The sequence below is a fragment of the Palaemon carinicauda genome, chromosome 14 (assembly GCF_036898095.1).
Source record: "Palaemon carinicauda isolate YSFRI2023 chromosome 14, ASM3689809v2, whole genome shotgun sequence".
NCBI classification, from domain to species: Eukaryota; Metazoa; Arthropoda; class Malacostraca; order Decapoda; family Palaemonidae; genus Palaemon; species Palaemon carinicauda.
The window spans coordinates 9,210,391-9,227,017 of record NC_090738.1 but is presented as its reverse complement, the minus strand read 5'-3'; the positions used below and the strand labels follow the sequence as shown (position 1 = coordinate 9,227,017).

Genomic DNA, 16,627 nt, shown 5'->3' with positions numbered 1-16,627 from the left:
CTTCTCACTGCAGTCTATAAGACTAGTCCTGTGCTCGCAGACCCTAGGCTGAAGAATAGACATTCTTCTGCCTCCTAGGATGGCGCCGGCACTGGAACTCTTTTCTCCTATGTTGAGAGGAGGCGGCAAGACTGCTGCTGTCTGACTTTCTCTTGCGCAGGGAGCAAGAGACAAAGGAAAGACTTGCCGCATCCCTGTCCCTCCAGACATGAATATGGTTGTTTCCAAATCACATTTGGCTATGATGGTCAAGGACCTATATGGCTTCGTTAGAGCCAGACGCGCTTGTAGGGAGTTCGTGTTTGCTTCGGCTGCAGTAAAACACGAACCCAGGAAGCTGATAGCCTCCAATATCTGGGGAAAAGACCTCTTCCCGAGCGAAGTGGTCAAAGAAGTAGTTGACAAGGCCGCCACGGAGAATAGAAATCTTCTCGAGAAGTGGGGCATGTCAGCGAAGAGGAAGTCTTCCCCGGATGAGGGTTCCCAACCTAAGAGGAAGACGAAAAGACCCAGGTTGCCCTCTCGCCCTGTCAGACAACAGCAGAAACAGCAGCAACAACTTCCCGCAGTTCCCATGACCGCGGTGCCCCAGATGGTGGCACAACCCCAACCAACTTACCAGATGGTACCTCAGCAGCTAGTGGCCCAGTCACCAGCATTTAACACTGCGTATGAGAGGCAGACCTCTACCTTTCGTCCTAAAGGTAGAGGGTCGAAAAGTGGCTCCTCTAGATACCCTCTAAGAGGAAGAGGGGGTAAGGGAGGACGCGGTAAAGGAGGCAAGTCCTCCGGACAGTCAAAGCAATGAGATGCTTCCGGTAGGAGGAAGACTCCAACAATTTCAGGATCGCTGGACCTTCGATCCTTGGGCCCACAGCCTAATCAAGAACGGACTAGAATGGAGCTGGAGGACAGCTCCACCATCATTTCCTCAATTCTTCCAACACTCCACCCCCTGTCCTGGAAGAATAAACCCGAGAACTCTTGAGCAAACAGGTGATAAGGAGGGGAAAGTCCATCAAATTCCAAGGAAGGCTGTTTTGTGTTCCCAAGAAAGACTCAGACAAACTCAGAGTCATTCTGGACTTGTCGCCACTCTACAAGTTCATAGAAAACAACAAGTTCAGGATGTTAACCCTTCAACGCATAAGGACCCTGCTGCCAAAAGGGGTGTACAAAGTCTCGATAGACCTGTCAGATGCCTATTGGCATTTTGCAATCAACCGCCCCTCTCCTCCTACCTAGGATTCAGGCTACAGAAGAAGAAATACGTCTTCAGAGCCATGCCCTTTGGACTAAATATAGCCCCAAGGATTTTTACAAAGCTTGCAGATGCAGTCGTTCAACAACTACGCCCAGAAGGTGTCCAGGTAGTAGCCTACCTGGACGACTGGCTGGTGTGGGCAGCATCCGGCCGGGACGGAGTGCATGCAAGCATCCAAGAAAGTGATCCAGTTCCTGGAACATCTGGGATTCAAGATCAATGTCAAGAATTCTCAATTATCTCCAGTTCAAGAGTTTCAATGGCTCGGAATACATTGGAACTTAAAGTCACACCGTCTCTCCATTCCCCCAGGGAAGAGGGGAGAGATAGCAGGATCTGTCAAGAAACTACTGAAATCCGACAGGATATCAAGACGCCAACAGGAGAGAGTACTGGGTTCTCTAAAGTTTGCATCAGTGACAGACCCAGTGCTAAGAGCACAGCTGAAAGATGCATCAGGAGTCTGGAGAAGATACGCATCAAACACTCGAAGAGATCTAAGAAGACCGATTCCGACCCTACTACGATCACTTCTCAAGCCATGGTTGAAGGCCATAAAACCAAAGATGTCTATGCCCTTGCAACCACCTCTACCTTCAGTCATCATCCATACGGACGCATCAAAAGAAGGATGGGGAGGTCACTCCCACCAACGGAAAGTCCAAGGGACTTGGTCGTCTCTATTCAAGACCTTCCACATCAACATTTTGGAAGCCATGGCAGTTTTTTCAATATTAATCTTACCCGATGATCATGTAGCTGTCAACTCCGTTGCCCGACAGAAATCTAAGGTCGGGATACGCCAGCGATCGCTATACAGGTGGGGGTGTACACAACAGCGCCATCTGTGAGCAGGTACTCAAGTACTTCTTGTCAACAAGAACTCAATTTTTCCTCTGTCGTGCCGCCGGCAAGACCTATTTGGATACGCTGTTGATTCTGGAGTTGTTTCTCACGATTTGGTGATGTATTCGCTCTAGATTTTAGCCTTCGCTATTCAGGAAGCTTTATCATTAGCTTAGCAAGCTTTTGGAATTAATTTGGATTAATTGTTAACGAACTTTGCTAGATTTTGGAATCCCCCCTTGACTATTTCTACAATTCAAGATGTCTGACCAGTCTCAAGTCCCTAAGTACAGGCAGTGTAGTGTTAGGGCTTGTACTAGGCGTCTTCCGAAGGCCTCCATAGATCCTCACACCGTTTGTTCCAATTGTAGGGGTAAATCCTGTCAATTGGAAGATCGATGTGAGGAATGCATTGGGCTTTCGGAATTCGATTTTAACGAATTCCTTAAAAATGCACGTAGGCTAGAGAAGGATAGAATCAGGAGGAGTTCTTCTCGCTCTGTGGATTTTTCCTCTCCCCATGCCCCTCAACCTTTTCCTTCCCCTGTAGTGGTGACTCCCGACCCTGCTACTAGTGCTCAGCCATCCATGGCGGTTATGATGCGTGCCATTCAGGCTCTCGGTGACAGAGTGGAGTCATTGGCTAATGACCGTAATCAGCTTTTGGCAGATGTCAAAGAGCTGAAAGCGAAAGGTGCAGTGGGAAGTGTTAGTGCAAGTGAAGTGAAAAGTGTCAGTGTCAGTGTTGCGCATGAGGGTACATCTGTTCGTGCCAGTCGTCCTCCTAGTCCGGGACCTCTTGCAAGCTCCCAAGCCCAGGGGAGAAGCAATGTCGAAGGACCAAAGGGTTCGGCAGGCCTTGATCAGCGTACGGATGTACCCTCAGTGGTTGCGGACGTTTCTCTTAGAGATCGTCCCATCCACATACAGACGAATGAGCCCTATCATCCCTCGTCTGTGGAAGAAGTTTCCAGGAGGAAACGATGGACCAAGGTCTCACGACCTCTTAAGCGTAAGGTCCCTTCCGAGCGAGTCCAACGGCCCAGGTGTAGCCACTGGGTCAGTTCGGACTCGCCGCAGTCTTCCGAAGACTGCACACCTCCCAAGAGAGGTAGAGTGGTTCCACAACAGGCTACTGCTCCGTCTGTTGCTGCTCCAACCACGGTAGACCCTAAGTGGTCCATGCTGCAGACTATGCAGTCTCAGCTTGCTGCGTTCATGCAAGAGTATCATGCTGAGAAGGTTGACACTGCCCCCGTTAGCCTACAACCTGCCGCGGTTGTGCGCTCAGCAGATACTGCGGTTGCCTGCTCCCACACTCCACCTGTGAGAGCTCCACCACCGATGCGCAGTCCTCCCTGCCAGACGCATGTTCTTGCTGCACCATCCGTTGACATGCGTGAGCTACCGCATCAGCAGTGGGAAGGTGCTGTAGAGCTGCCGGGTTCTGACTCTTTGCGGCATGCTCCGCAACCCATGCGGCATGCTCCGCATCCCATACGGCATGCTCCGCAACCCATGGCAGTCCCTCCCACGCACCAGCACTCTGCCTTTGTTGTTGCCAGCTCGCAGACTGACCAGCAGCGGCATGATGTTGGATCCGCAGCAGCTACGCATGCACCCGTGCTGCCGGATTCAGCCGTTCAGCTGTCTGCTCTGCCTTTGCCACTTCCTACTCAGCTTTCGGATGATGGAGTTTCGGATGACGAAGATGCACATGTGGATGAACCTCACTCAGACGTAGAAGAGCCCAAGTCTACACCTCCCTCCTTAGACTTTCGTAAAGTCCTTGCCTTGTTCAGGGATTTGTATCCAGAACAGTTTGTGTCTGCAACCCCTCGCTCTCCTCCCTCCGAGTTTGCTCTGGGCATGCAGTCTGCTGCTCCTGCCTTCACCAAGCTTGTCCTCGCACGCTCTTCCAAGAGAGCTTTGAGGGTTATGGGAGAGTGGTTGCAGACCAAGAAGCAACTGGGAAAGACTGCTTTCATCTTTCCCCCTACCAAGCTTGCTTCCAAGTCTAGCGTCTGGTATGCCACGGGAGAGCAACCCGGCTTGGGGGTTCCTGCCTCTGCCCAGGGCGACTTTTCAAGTCTGGTTGACTCTCCCCGCAGGCTGGCTATGAGACGATCGAAGATTTGCTGGTCCTTTTCTGACATGGATCATCTGTTGAAGGGAGTCTTTCGTGCTTTTGAGATCTTCAACTTCCTCGATTGGTGTTTGGGAGCGTTAAGCAGGAAGACTTCCCCTTCGGATAAGGACTCTGCCATGCTGATCATGTCTTGCATGGACAAAGCCATTCGGGATGGGTCTGGTGAACTTGCGGCTTCTTATACGTCAGGAGTGCTTAAGAAGAGAGAACATCTTTGCTCCTTCTTGTCGTCTGGTATCACTCCTTGCCAGAAGTCGGAGTTGTTGTTTGCTCCTCTCTCCAAATGTCTGTTTCCGGAGGAGCTAATCAAGGGGATGGCTGCCTCACTGGTCCAGAAGGAACCCATGATCTGATGGCTTCTTCTGCACGTAAGACTAAAGCTTTACCTTCCGTGCCTAGACCTTTCCGTCCTGCAGCAGTAGACACACCAGCTACTAGGTTCATCCCGCCCTTTCGTGGCAGAACCTCCAGCAGAGGAGGTACCCGTGCCGACAGTTACCGTGGCAAATCCAAGAAGGGTTCCAAGTCCGCAAAAGGCAGGATCTGACTGCCTTCCTCTCCAGACAGCAGTGGGAGCCAGGCTCAAGTTCTTCTGGCGAGCTTGGGAGAGCAGAGGTGCAGACGCTCAGTCTGTGAAGTGGCTAAAGGAGGGGTACAGAATTCCGTTCTGCCGCAGTCCCCCTCTAGCTACATCTCCCATCAACCTCTCTCCCAACTACAAGGAGAAGGACAAGAGGCTAGCGTTGCAACAAGAGGTGTCGCTCTTGCTACAAAAGGGAGCGGTAGTCATAGTCCGGGACCATCAATTCCCGGGCTTCTACAACCGTCTCTTCCTGGTAGCGAAGAAGACAGGAGGTTGGAGACCGGTGCTGGACGTCAGTGCTCTCAATGCTTTTGTCACCAAGCAGACGTTCACGATGGAGACGACGAAGTCGGTCCTAGCAGCGGTCAGGAAGGAGGACTGGATGGTCTCGTTAGACCTGAAAGACGCGTACTTTCACGTCCCCATCCATCCAGACTCCCAACCTTTCCTAAGGTTCGTCTTTGGAAAGGTCGTGTACCAATTCCAAGCCCTGTGCTTTGGCCTAAGCACGGCACCTCTTGTGTTTACCAGACTGATGAGGAATATTGCCAAATTCCTTCACTTGGCAGACATCAGAGCCTCCCTCTATTTGGACGACTGGCTTTTAAGAGCTCCGTCAAGTCGTCGCTGTCTGGAGAATCTCAGATGGACTTTGGATCTGACCAAGGAATTGGGCCTCCTGGTCAATATAGAGAAGTCCCAACTCGTCCCATCCCAGACCATTGTCTATCTAGGTATGGAGATTCAGAGTCGAGCTTTTCGGGCTTTTCCGTCGGCCCCAAGGATCAATCAAGCCCTAGAATGCATCCAGAGCATGCTAAGAAGGAACCGATGTTCAGTCAGGCAGTGGATGAGTCTAACAGGGACACTTTCATCGCTGGCCCAGTTCATTGAGTTAGGGAGACTCCACCTCCGCCCCCTTCAGTATCATCTAGCTGCTCACTGGGAAAAGGACATGACGCTAGAGGCGGTCTCAGTGCCTGTTTCCGAAGAGATGAGGTCTACACTGACGTGGTGGAAGAACAGCATTCTTCTCAAGGAAGGTCTACCATTGGCTGTTCAGACCCCCGACCACCGTCTCTTCTCGGACGCATCGGACACGGGCTGGGGTGCGACACTGGACGGACAGGAATGCTCGGGCACGTGGAATCAGGAGCAAAGGACACTTCACATCAATTGCAAGGAGCTTTTGGCAGTTCATCTGGCCTTGATAAACTTCAAGTCTCTCCAGCTAAGCAAGGTGGTGGAGGTGAACTCCGACAACACCACAGCCTTGGCTTACATCTCCAAGCAAGGAGGGACTCATTCGAGCAAGTTGTTCGAGATCGCAAGGGACCTCCTCATTTGGTCAAGAGATCGAAAGCTTTCGCTGGTAACGAGGTTCATTCAGGGCGATATGAATGTCATGGCAGATCGCCTCAGCCGGAAGGGTCAGGTCATCCCCACAGAGTGGACCCTTCACAAGAATGTTTGCAGCAGACTATGGGCCCTGTGGGGTCAGCCCACCATAGATCTATTCGCTACCTCGATGACCAAGAGGCTCCCGATGTATTGTTCTCCGATTCCAGACCCAGCAGCAGTTCACGTGGATGCCTTTCTGCTGGATTGGTCCCATCTAGACCTGTATGCGTTCCCTCCGTTCAAGATTGTCAACAGGGTACTTCAGAAGTTCGCTTCCCACGAAGGGACACGGTTGACGTTGGTTGCTCCCCTCTGGCCTGCGAGAGAATGGTTCACCGAGGTACTGCAATGGCTAGTGGACGTTCCCAGGACTCTTCCTCTAAGAGTGGACCTTCTGCGTCAGCCTCACGTAAAGAAGGTACACCCAAGCCTCCACGCTCTTCGTCTGACTGCCTTCAGACTATCGAAAGACTCTCAAGAGCTAGAGGCTTTTCGAAGGAGGCAGCCAGAGCGATTGCCAGAGCAAGGAGGACATCCACTCTCAGAGTCTATCAGTCAAAATGGGAAGTCTTCCGAAGCTGGTGCAAGGCGAATGCAGTTTCCTCAACCAGTACCTCTGTAACACAGATTGCTGACTTTCTGTTACATCTCAGGAATGTAAGATCCCTCTCAGCTCCTACGATCAAGGGTTACAGGAGTATGTTGGCAGCGGTCTTCCGCCACAGAGGCTTGGATCTTTCCACCAACAAAGATCTACAGGACCTTCTTAGGTCTTTTGAGACCTCAAAGGAACGTCGGTTGTCCACTCCAGGCTGGAACCTAGACGTGGTTTTAAGGTTCCTGATGTCATCAAGATTCGAACCGCTTCAATCAGCCTCTTTTAAGGATCTCACATTAAAGACTCTTTTCCTCGTTTGCTTAGCAACAGCTAAAAGAGTCAGTGAGATCCACGCCTTCAGCAGGAACATAGGTTTTACATCTGAAACGGCTACATGTTCCTTGCAGCTCGGTTTTTTGGCTAAAAACGAGCTTCCTTCCCGTCCTTGGTCCAAGTCGTTCGAGATCCCAAGCCTGTCCAACTTGGTGGGGAACGAACTAGAGAGAGTACTTTGCCCAGTAAGAGCTCTTAAGTACTATTTAAGACGGACAAAGCCATTACGAGGACAATCAGAAGCTTTATGGTGTGCTATCAAGAAGCCTGCTCTACCGATGTCTAAGAACGCAGTTTCTTACTACATCAGGCTTCTGATTAGAGAGGCACATTCTCATCTGAAGGAAGAAGACCTTGCTTTGCTGAAGGTAAGGACGCATGAAGTAAGAGCTGTCGCTACTTCAGTGGCCTTCAAACAGAACCGTTCTCTGCAGAGTGTTATGGATGCAACCTATTGGAGAAGCAAGTCAGTGTTCGCATCATTCTATCTCAAAGATGTCCAGTCTCTTTATGAGAACTGCTACACCCTGGGACCATTCGTAGCAGCGAGTGCAGTAGTAGGTGAGGGCTCAGCCACTACATTCCCATAATCCCATAACCTTTTTTAATCTTTCTCTTGAAATACTTTTTATTGTTGTTTTTGGGTTGTACGGAAGGCTAAGAAGTCTTCCGCATCCTGGTTGATTTGGCGGGTGGTCAAATTCTTTCTTGAGAAGCGCCTAGATTAGAGGTTGTGATGAGGTCCTTTAGTATGGGTTGCAGCCCTTCATACTTCGGCACCTAGGAGTCGTTCAGCATCCTAAGAGGACCGCTAGGCTCAGTAAGGAAGACGTACTTAATAAAAGGCAGAGTAATAGTTCAAGTCGACTTCCTTACCAGGTACTTATTTATTTTATGTTTGTTATTTTGAATAACTGATAAAATGAAATACGGGATACTTAGCTTCTAATGTTAACATGTATGCTGGTCTCCACCCACCACCCTGGGTGTGAATCAGCTACATGATCATCGGCTAAGATTAATATTGAAAAATGTTATTTTCATTAGTAAAATAAATTTTTGAATATACTTACCCGATGATCATGAATTTAAGGACCCGCCCTTCCTCCCCATAGAGAACCAGTGGACCGAGGAGAAAATTGAGTTCTTGTTGACAAGAAGTACTTGAGTACCTGCTCACAGATGGCGCTGTTGTGTACACCCCCACCTGTATAGCGATCGCTGGCGTATCCCGACCTTAGATTTCTGTCGGGCAACGGAGTTGACAGCTACATGATCATCGGGTAAGTATAATCAAAAATTTATTTTACTAATGAAAATAACATTTCTCACGCTGAAGAAACTATCCCCTCGCAATTCAGTCCACATAAGACTGATCCTGGACAGCGAGGTGATAGTGAGATGTTTGAATCGTCAAGGCTCGAGATCACCCCAAATCAACCAAGTGATGTTGGCCATCTTCCGCCTAGCGCAAAAGATGAGATGGCATTTATCAGCAGTTTACTTTCAAGGGTTCCGCAATGTGACAGCGGACGCTCTATCCAGGCTCACGCCGATAGAGTCAGAATGGTCCCTAGACGCAGGATCATTTTCCTCCATCTTACGTCAAGTCCCAGAACTGCAGATCAACCTCTTCGCGACGAACGACAACAAGAAACTACCTCGTTATGTGGCCCCATACGAGGACCCTCTAGTGTAAGCGGTGGACGCCATGTCCCTCGACTGGAACAGATGGAACTGGATTTCCCTGTTCCCTCCAACCAATCTCTTAATAAAGGTCCTCAACAAGCTGAGATCCTTCCAGGGAATGGCAGCTCTAGTGGCTCCCAAGTGGCCAAAGAGCAATTGGTTCCCTCTAGTACTGGAACTGAAGCTGAGGGTGATCCCTCTGCCGGACCCAGTACTGACTCAACAAGTACAGAAATCGACTGTCTCCGCTTCATCACAGAAAACCCAAAACCTTCATCTCATGATTTTCTCTCCTTAGCAGTAAAGAAAAGGTTTGGGATCTCGAGAGACAGTATAGACTTCTTAGAAGAATATAAGTCTAAGTCTACTAGAAGACAATATGAGTCATCTTGGAAGAAGTGGGTTGCTTTCGTCAAGGCAAAAGGACCAAAAGAAATCTCAACGGACTTCTGTTTATCCTTCTTTATCCACTTTCATAAACAAGGTTTGGCAGCCAATACGATAACCACGTGTAAATCAGCCTTGACTAGACCTCTGCTATACGCCTTCCAAGTAGACTTGTTGAACGAAATCTTTAACAAGATCCCTAAGGCTTGCGCTAAACTTAGGCCTAAAGCCCCTCCGAAGCCCATTTCATGGTCCTTGGATAAGGTCCTACACTTTGCTTCAACAGTGAATAATGAGGATTGCTCTCTGAAAGACTTAACCCAAAAAGTTATATTCTTGTTTGCTCTAGCCTCGGGGGCCAGAGTTAGTGAAATAGTGGCCCTATCCAGAGATGAGTGGGAGAACTGAATCTTTTTCCTGACCTAACATTTCTCACCAAGAACGCGCTACCTACCAAAAGGTGGGGTCCCTGGAGAATCTGCCCTCTGAAGGAAGATGTTTTGCTGTGCCCAGTAGTGTCTCTAAAGGTCTATCTTCGTAGAACTTCAGACTTCAGGGGAGGACAGCTCTTAAAAGGAGAAACCTCAGGGATTTTTGGGTGAGATAGCCATGTCGTCCTGATGGATCCGCCCTCCTTTTCTATAGAAAAGGCCTTGGCAGGGTCCCTCCCGAAAATACTATATCTGTAGCACCTTGCTCAACGCTACAAGGAATAAGCGTGGCGGTGACGTACAGCGCCATCTGGATACTCGTAGTAGTAAGGGAGGAAGGGTAACCTTGTTATCGGCTCCCCTTCAAATTTTGCCACTTTCCCCCTCGAAGCGAAAATGCTATTTGGGGTGAAGATTGCTATATGTCGTATCAAGATATACGTCCCCTGATTTATGCGATATCCTTAGGAGAAATTTTAAGGATATTCGCGCCAGGAGTTAGAATTCTGGAGACCTAAAGGTAAATTCTCTTGGAATATCACTGTAGTCAAATATCCCTTAGGAAGCTACTTATAGGAACCTTCCATCAGGACGACATGGCTATCTCACCCAAAAATAGATTTTTCGCTTCGCTCAAAATCCGTTTATCATTCACTAGCGGAACCCGTGTAAATTACACGAAATGATATTTTCAATACTAATTATCTCGTTCCTAACCTATACATGTTTGAATAAAATGTCCCGAGATTAAATTTATAATCTAGGTTATGGAATTTGATAGAACTAAATTTTTTTGTCTAATATTTAAAAAAATAGTCAGGTGCTAAAGACAAAATTGGGAAAACTATTTAAGATATGCGTTGGTTAAGTAATCAAAATCTAATGTGAATTTGTAAGAGTGTACCATGAAATTATTTCCGCTTTCTTTAAAGCGTGAATTTGTAAGAGTATACCATGAAATTATTTCCATTTTCTATAAAGCATGATGCACAAAATAGATAACTCACATGCTATCGTATTATATATAGATGAAGGCTTGTTTGTTTCCTCAAACTTTCAACTTTAAATTAAAACTGTTGTGGTCATTTGTGTACTATTTAAGTTGAAAGTAGAATCAAATTATGTCATTGAATAGTGAGCATGAGGTTAATCTTATAACAATGAGTATAAAGCCCTTAGTTTTCAGTCCTTTTATTAAAAAAAGAAAGTTTATTATGAGAAAAACAGTGTCTTGTTAAAAAAAATTATTTTTATTCTATTTTCATCACTTGTTAAATTTTCTTGATATTTATTAAAGTAAGACCACATTCCAAAATATGAGATAAATGGGGCAGCAGCTAACATGGTAAATCCACCTTAATATCAGAACTAGGAAAAGGTTGTGTTAGTGTGTACTGGTATCAGGATATCATATGAAATGATGTGTTGTAATAATTACCCTACATAGAATATGTAATCATTCATATGAATAAACTTTTTGGTGAACTAACGTGAGGAATGACAAAATTTTGTACACTTGCAATAAGGTTTAAAAATTACTTCTCTGTGCCTCTTCCCATATTTTATGTTTTTGAGGTAGGAAACTGAGGAGTTTATATATTTCACTCTAGGATCTTAGTGATTTGAATATGTTCTATTGGACAAATACCAATTAACTGGAATATTCTGCTTATTTCTTATTTTTTTTTATTTAGCAATGATTTTAAAAAGAAATAATTTTTACTTGCTTTTTGTGCTATACTATTTCTTTATTCTTTAGCATATTCTTTAGTAAGATAATCAGCCATCATATTCCTGAATTTGGTATTACTCATGATTCCTCTCTTTTTTCCTCATTACTTTTAATATTTTTCCATATGAGAAAATGTTAATTAGAATTTCTAAGCTTTAATAAACTACTCAGTAGAGCAGAATATTTTATATTTAAAAAAAAACAGTACATTTCTCATTGGTCTTAGGAAATTCAAGTTTCATTGTATAAATTCATTTATTTAAATAGATATGTCTTGTGATTTTATTTCCTTTCTTTTAATTGTTATATTGTTAATTATGCTCGTGAATAACTCTGCACTCAGTGTTATATTAAAAAGTACTTAATTATGTGTTGTATCCTTGAAGATGTGTATGTAATAAATGAAAGATCACAATGTTTGTCTCATTCAACAGATGGTGCAGTTGTGAGTGTGATTAGCGATAGCGATCCCGTGTATGCTATCGAGTTGCCTCCTCACAAGCCACCAACACAGGAGAGTGGTGCCTTTATCCTAATCACATGGGTCAATGTGGTACTCGCAGATCCAGACAACATAAGGTAAAGGTCGTTAATGTGACTTGAATACCTCATTATCATCATCAGTAACTTTAACATCTGTCTCTTCTTACATTTGAATTCTCAACTCATTGATTTTTTCTCTACATTTTACCGAGTCATTGTTCCCCAATCTTCCTATATTTCCGAAATGTCTCATTCTTTTTAAGATATTTACACATTGGTGTCCTCTTGAATGTTACATGGTCTACTCACTCCACTGAGTTAATAATTTTTGCATTTTATTGTCACTTTTCAAAATAATTTCCTGCTATTTTCCTCATCAACAATCATGTTTCCACTGTACAGAGTAGTGTGGGCCATATTGTACCTGTTTTATCCTTATGCTCTTTACTAGTGGGATAGTTTATTTCACTAGTACTCTCTTTCACAGGACAAGTTTACCAAATTATGTAAATATTTTTATTCTCTTTTAAGGCCTCATCTAACCCTTTCTCCTATTTTAGTATCTTGCATATATTGGCTAACAAAATTCTTTCTTCATGTACATTTTTCTATCATAAGCATCCTTTGCAACATATGTTGTTCTCTCAAACGCCTTTCTCTCAATATCCGTGTAGCTACTTTCTTAACATTTCCATTTATTTTGTTTCTATTCCAGTCACATCAAGATTTGTTTTACTTGTATTGATATTACTGTACTTCCTCTCCTCTCTTTCAAACATTTCCACAACTCCTCCATTTCTTAAGTTAAAACTTTGTCATTAGGTCTCTAAAATATTATGTCTGTCACTCCATTACCCCCCTTATTTTCAATTTTGATACCTTCATGGTTATGATTTGAATAATTTACTTCTCTATCTCTTCCACTTCTTGTAATTTTTTTGCTGAGCTAGTATGATGCGTTGAGATTGTTTCCATTACTCTATATTTTCTTCATTACCTTTACTATTTACCTTTAGTCCCCCCTCCATTTCACCATTTCCACCTCAGTCATATTCTGTGTTTTTCATTTGTACAAGCTTTAATACTTTCATTTCTCTTCTTTTGCCCTATTTATATGTAAATTTATTAAAATTTTGAACCTTGAAAGAGGTTTTCAAAGTACATGTATCATTTTAGTTATTTTTATCCTTAGTTTTCTTTGTTTTCAGGATAGGAAATATATATTTCTATTCATATTTGCAATTATTTCTAAATGGCTCTTTATCTTTGCCTACACATTGACTGGTCCTTTCATGTTTCAATAGGTTTGGTAGTGTATATCAAAGCCAAGTAGTGCGGGATGTTAGTTACGTAGATCTGCAAAAATTGCTGCTCAAAGAAATGACCACCATGGTCACAACTGACACATTAACATCTGAACAGGAGGTAAGAACCATGCTGCATGTCAACCATTCTGTTTTGCTGTTATCATTTAGTCTTGTAGTCTGTACAGTTATTTGTAACTAAATGGATTTCAGTGTAAATAGAACATTATTTATTGATAATAAATTAAATTGTTGTATTATTCGTTTGTGATTATGGTAGTTACAATATAAAACAGGCAAACCACTAAATTAGTTTACATCTAGATGCCAAGGATTAATATATCACAGAGATTTTTCAATATTAAACTTAGCCGGTGATCATATAGCTGCAACTCTGTTGCTCGACAGAAAAACCTACGGTCAAAATACGCCAGCGATCGCTATGCAGGTGGGGGTGTACATCAACAGCGCCATCTGTCGAGCAGGTACTTAGTACTCCAAGTAAACAAAGAACCAATTTTCTCTCTGTCGGGCTACTGACAAGACCTACTAATACGCTGTTACTAACTGGATTTGTTTTCACAACTATTTGGTGAAGTACACTATTCTAGTTTTGAGCTTTCGCTATGCAGGGGTTTTATCTTCATCTCAAAACTTGAACTCGTTTTGGATAGATTTAATTATGGTGACAAAGAGAGTATGGACTCTCTTTCATTTTTAAATGGCCGACCCTTCCCTTAGACGGAAGTGTGTTTAGGTTTTTAGTAATTTTGCTTAACACGTTATAGATCTATATATTTTATGTCTCTCCGCCTTTATTAGGCCTCTTCGATTAACTTTCCATTTATTATAAACATATAAAAATAATTTTTATGTTTTGTTTATATGCGACGTTTCCTGATAGTAGGCGGTCCTAACTTGGAACCGAAGTTAATCAACGTTGAGCCCGTTATATCGTATTTAGCCTTTAAAGAATTTAAAACTTATTAAATTTAATGTTTTATGAAAGAATTTCTTTGATAGTCTTCGTACTGTTTTCAAAGATGAACGTTACGTACTGTTTTCAAAGATGAACTAACGTTTAGTTTTTTAGTCTACGCAGTTGTTGACGTTCAGGACGTTCAACATGCGCTCTATCGTTACGATAGAGAGAGAGTGTATCACGGTTTCACTTTGCAGTAAGAGTAAATCAATTCTGACGTTTCGTTCATTCTTTCTTAGCTTAAATGGTTTAAATTCTAAATTAAAGGAACTTTTTATTTGGAAAACCTTTCAGTTTTTTCCTTTAGCCAAATAACATGTTTTTTTTGACGATATATTATTGGGCTCTTCTCTCAGGTGCGAAATCAAGAGAGAAAGAGAGAGAGAGATAGAGACGGAGGGAGAGAGAGGAGAAAAAACGTTCCGTTCAGCGGGTAACGTTGTTCTCGTGTTACTCTCCTCCCTAGTCGCTGTACGGGGAAGAAGGTAAAACGTTTCTAGGGTTTTATTCTTGTCCCCAGGCTATGTGCGGTGAGAGATTGTAAACGTAGTTTATTTGAACTAGTGTTTAGTCTCTTTCCCAGCCACTGAATTCTTTATCTTTATATATGTTTTCTGTTTTTGCTAGTATTAATGAGCTGCATTATACAACTGTTTTCGCAATTACTACCTTTTAATGAAGGGTAGAATTGCGTGTTTCAGGTAGAAATCAGTAAAAGTTTCGATTTCAGTGAAATAAGTGCAAAACAGAAAATCGAAGTGATAAAGTGATATGCGCAAAGTGTTACAGTGTTGCGTCCGAGGGTTCGTCTGTTCGTGCCTGTCGTTCACCTAGTCCGGGACCTCTTGCAAGCTCCCAAGCCCAGGGGAGAAGTAATGTCGAACGACTTATGGGTTCGTCAGGCCTTGATCAACGAACAGACGTTTCCCTCCGTGGTTTCGGGCGTATCTACCCAAGATCGCCCCACCCACACAAAGACGAGAGAGCCCATTTACTTCTCGTCTGCGGAAGAGGTTTCTCGTAAGAAACCATGGACCAAGGTCTCGCAGCTTATTAAGCGCAAGTCGGTCCCTTCCGCGCAAGTCCAACGGCCCAGTTGTAGCCACTGGGTCAGTTCGGACTCGCTGCAGTCTTCCGATGACTGCACACCTCCTAAGAGAGGCAAAGTGGTACCGCAACAGGCAGTAACACCGTCTGTTGCCGCACCTGCTGCTGTAGACCCTAAGTGGTCTTTGCTACAGTCTATGCAGACACAGTTAGCATCTTTTATGCAGGAGTATCGTGCGGAGAAGGTTGACGCTGCACCCGTTAGCCTACAACCAACCACTGTTGTGAGTACAGTAGACGCTGAGGCTACCTGCTCCCGCACTCCGCCTGTGAGAGTTCCACCACCCATGCGCAGTGTACCCTGCCAGCCGCACGTTGACGTTCACAGACGCACGCTACCCTCCGTTGACGTTTGCGAGTTACCACAACAACAGGAGGGTGGAGTTAAGTTGCTTTGTTTTGACGCTGTGCGTCAACCTCCGCATTCTAGAGTTGTTTTGACTGCTCAGTATAGACAGTCAAAGCAGTCTCGAGTGAACACTGTATGTCCTCACGCACCTGTTGTGGTTGACAGTTCAGTTGTTGACAGTTCACAGACTGTCAAGCAGTTACATGACGTTGCCTCCTGGTCTGCTACTAATGCACCAGTGCTGTATGTCCTCACGCACCTGTTGTGGTTGACAGTTCAGTTGTTGACAGTTCACAGACTGTCAAGCAGTTACATGACGTTCCCTTCTGGTCTGCTACTAATGCACCAGTGAGAGACTCGCTGAGATAACCTAGCTTTTATCGGACAAGGTTCCTGTAGATGAGAAAGTGCTGTTCTCCCTCCTACTGATATTCCTTTGAGGACTCTGTCATTTGGAGAGGAGCCTTAGGCTGCTTAGCCTCCTATGGACTTTAATTAAATCATGATGATTTTTTAAGGATCTTCGTCCGGATCTTGTAACTGCTGCTCCTCGTTCGCCTAAACGTCAGAACTTACACTATGCCTAGCTACTTCGAAGCCGTTGTTGTTAAGCTAGTGCTCTCTCGCTCTCCTAGAGAGCGTTACGTTGGCTAGGCGACTGGTTTTTGCACCAGAAGGAGTTTTAGGGATACAGCCTTTGATTTCCCTTCTTTTAAACTGGCTTATAGAGCGAGAGTCTGATAGGACACGAGAGAAGTTCTCGGCTTGGGAGTTCATGCCTCTGCCCAGATAGACTTCTCAATTCTGGTAGCCTCGCCCTGGCGCCTAGCCAGGAGACGCTCCAAGTTGTTTACAGGTCAACTTCTCAACTTTTGTCGAGCCTTTGAAGTTTTGCTGTACTATTATGTCACACATAACAAGGCTTCCAGGGATGGTAAATGGTTCCGCCTCAGTCGCTAACCCCGTCTGTTGCCACACCTGCTCCCGTA

At 44.7% G+C, this 16,627-nt stretch overlaps 1 protein-coding gene across 2 annotated transcripts in view; it reads left to right on the top strand.

Annotated features, from left to right (window-relative positions):
- Window positions 1-16,627, top strand: part of LOC137653414 (ubiquitin carboxyl-terminal hydrolase 31-like) — a 159,989-nt gene that overhangs the window by 108,510 nt on the left and 34,852 nt on the right. For both annotated transcript variants that reach the window (XM_068386779.1, XM_068386780.1), the window contains 2 exons: window positions 11,848-11,992; window positions 13,201-13,321. In XM_068386779.1, coding sequence (XP_068242880.1) covers window positions 11,848-11,992; window positions 13,201-13,321 — 266 coding nt within the window. The remainder of the gene's footprint in view (window positions 1-11,847; window positions 11,993-13,200; window positions 13,322-16,627) is intronic.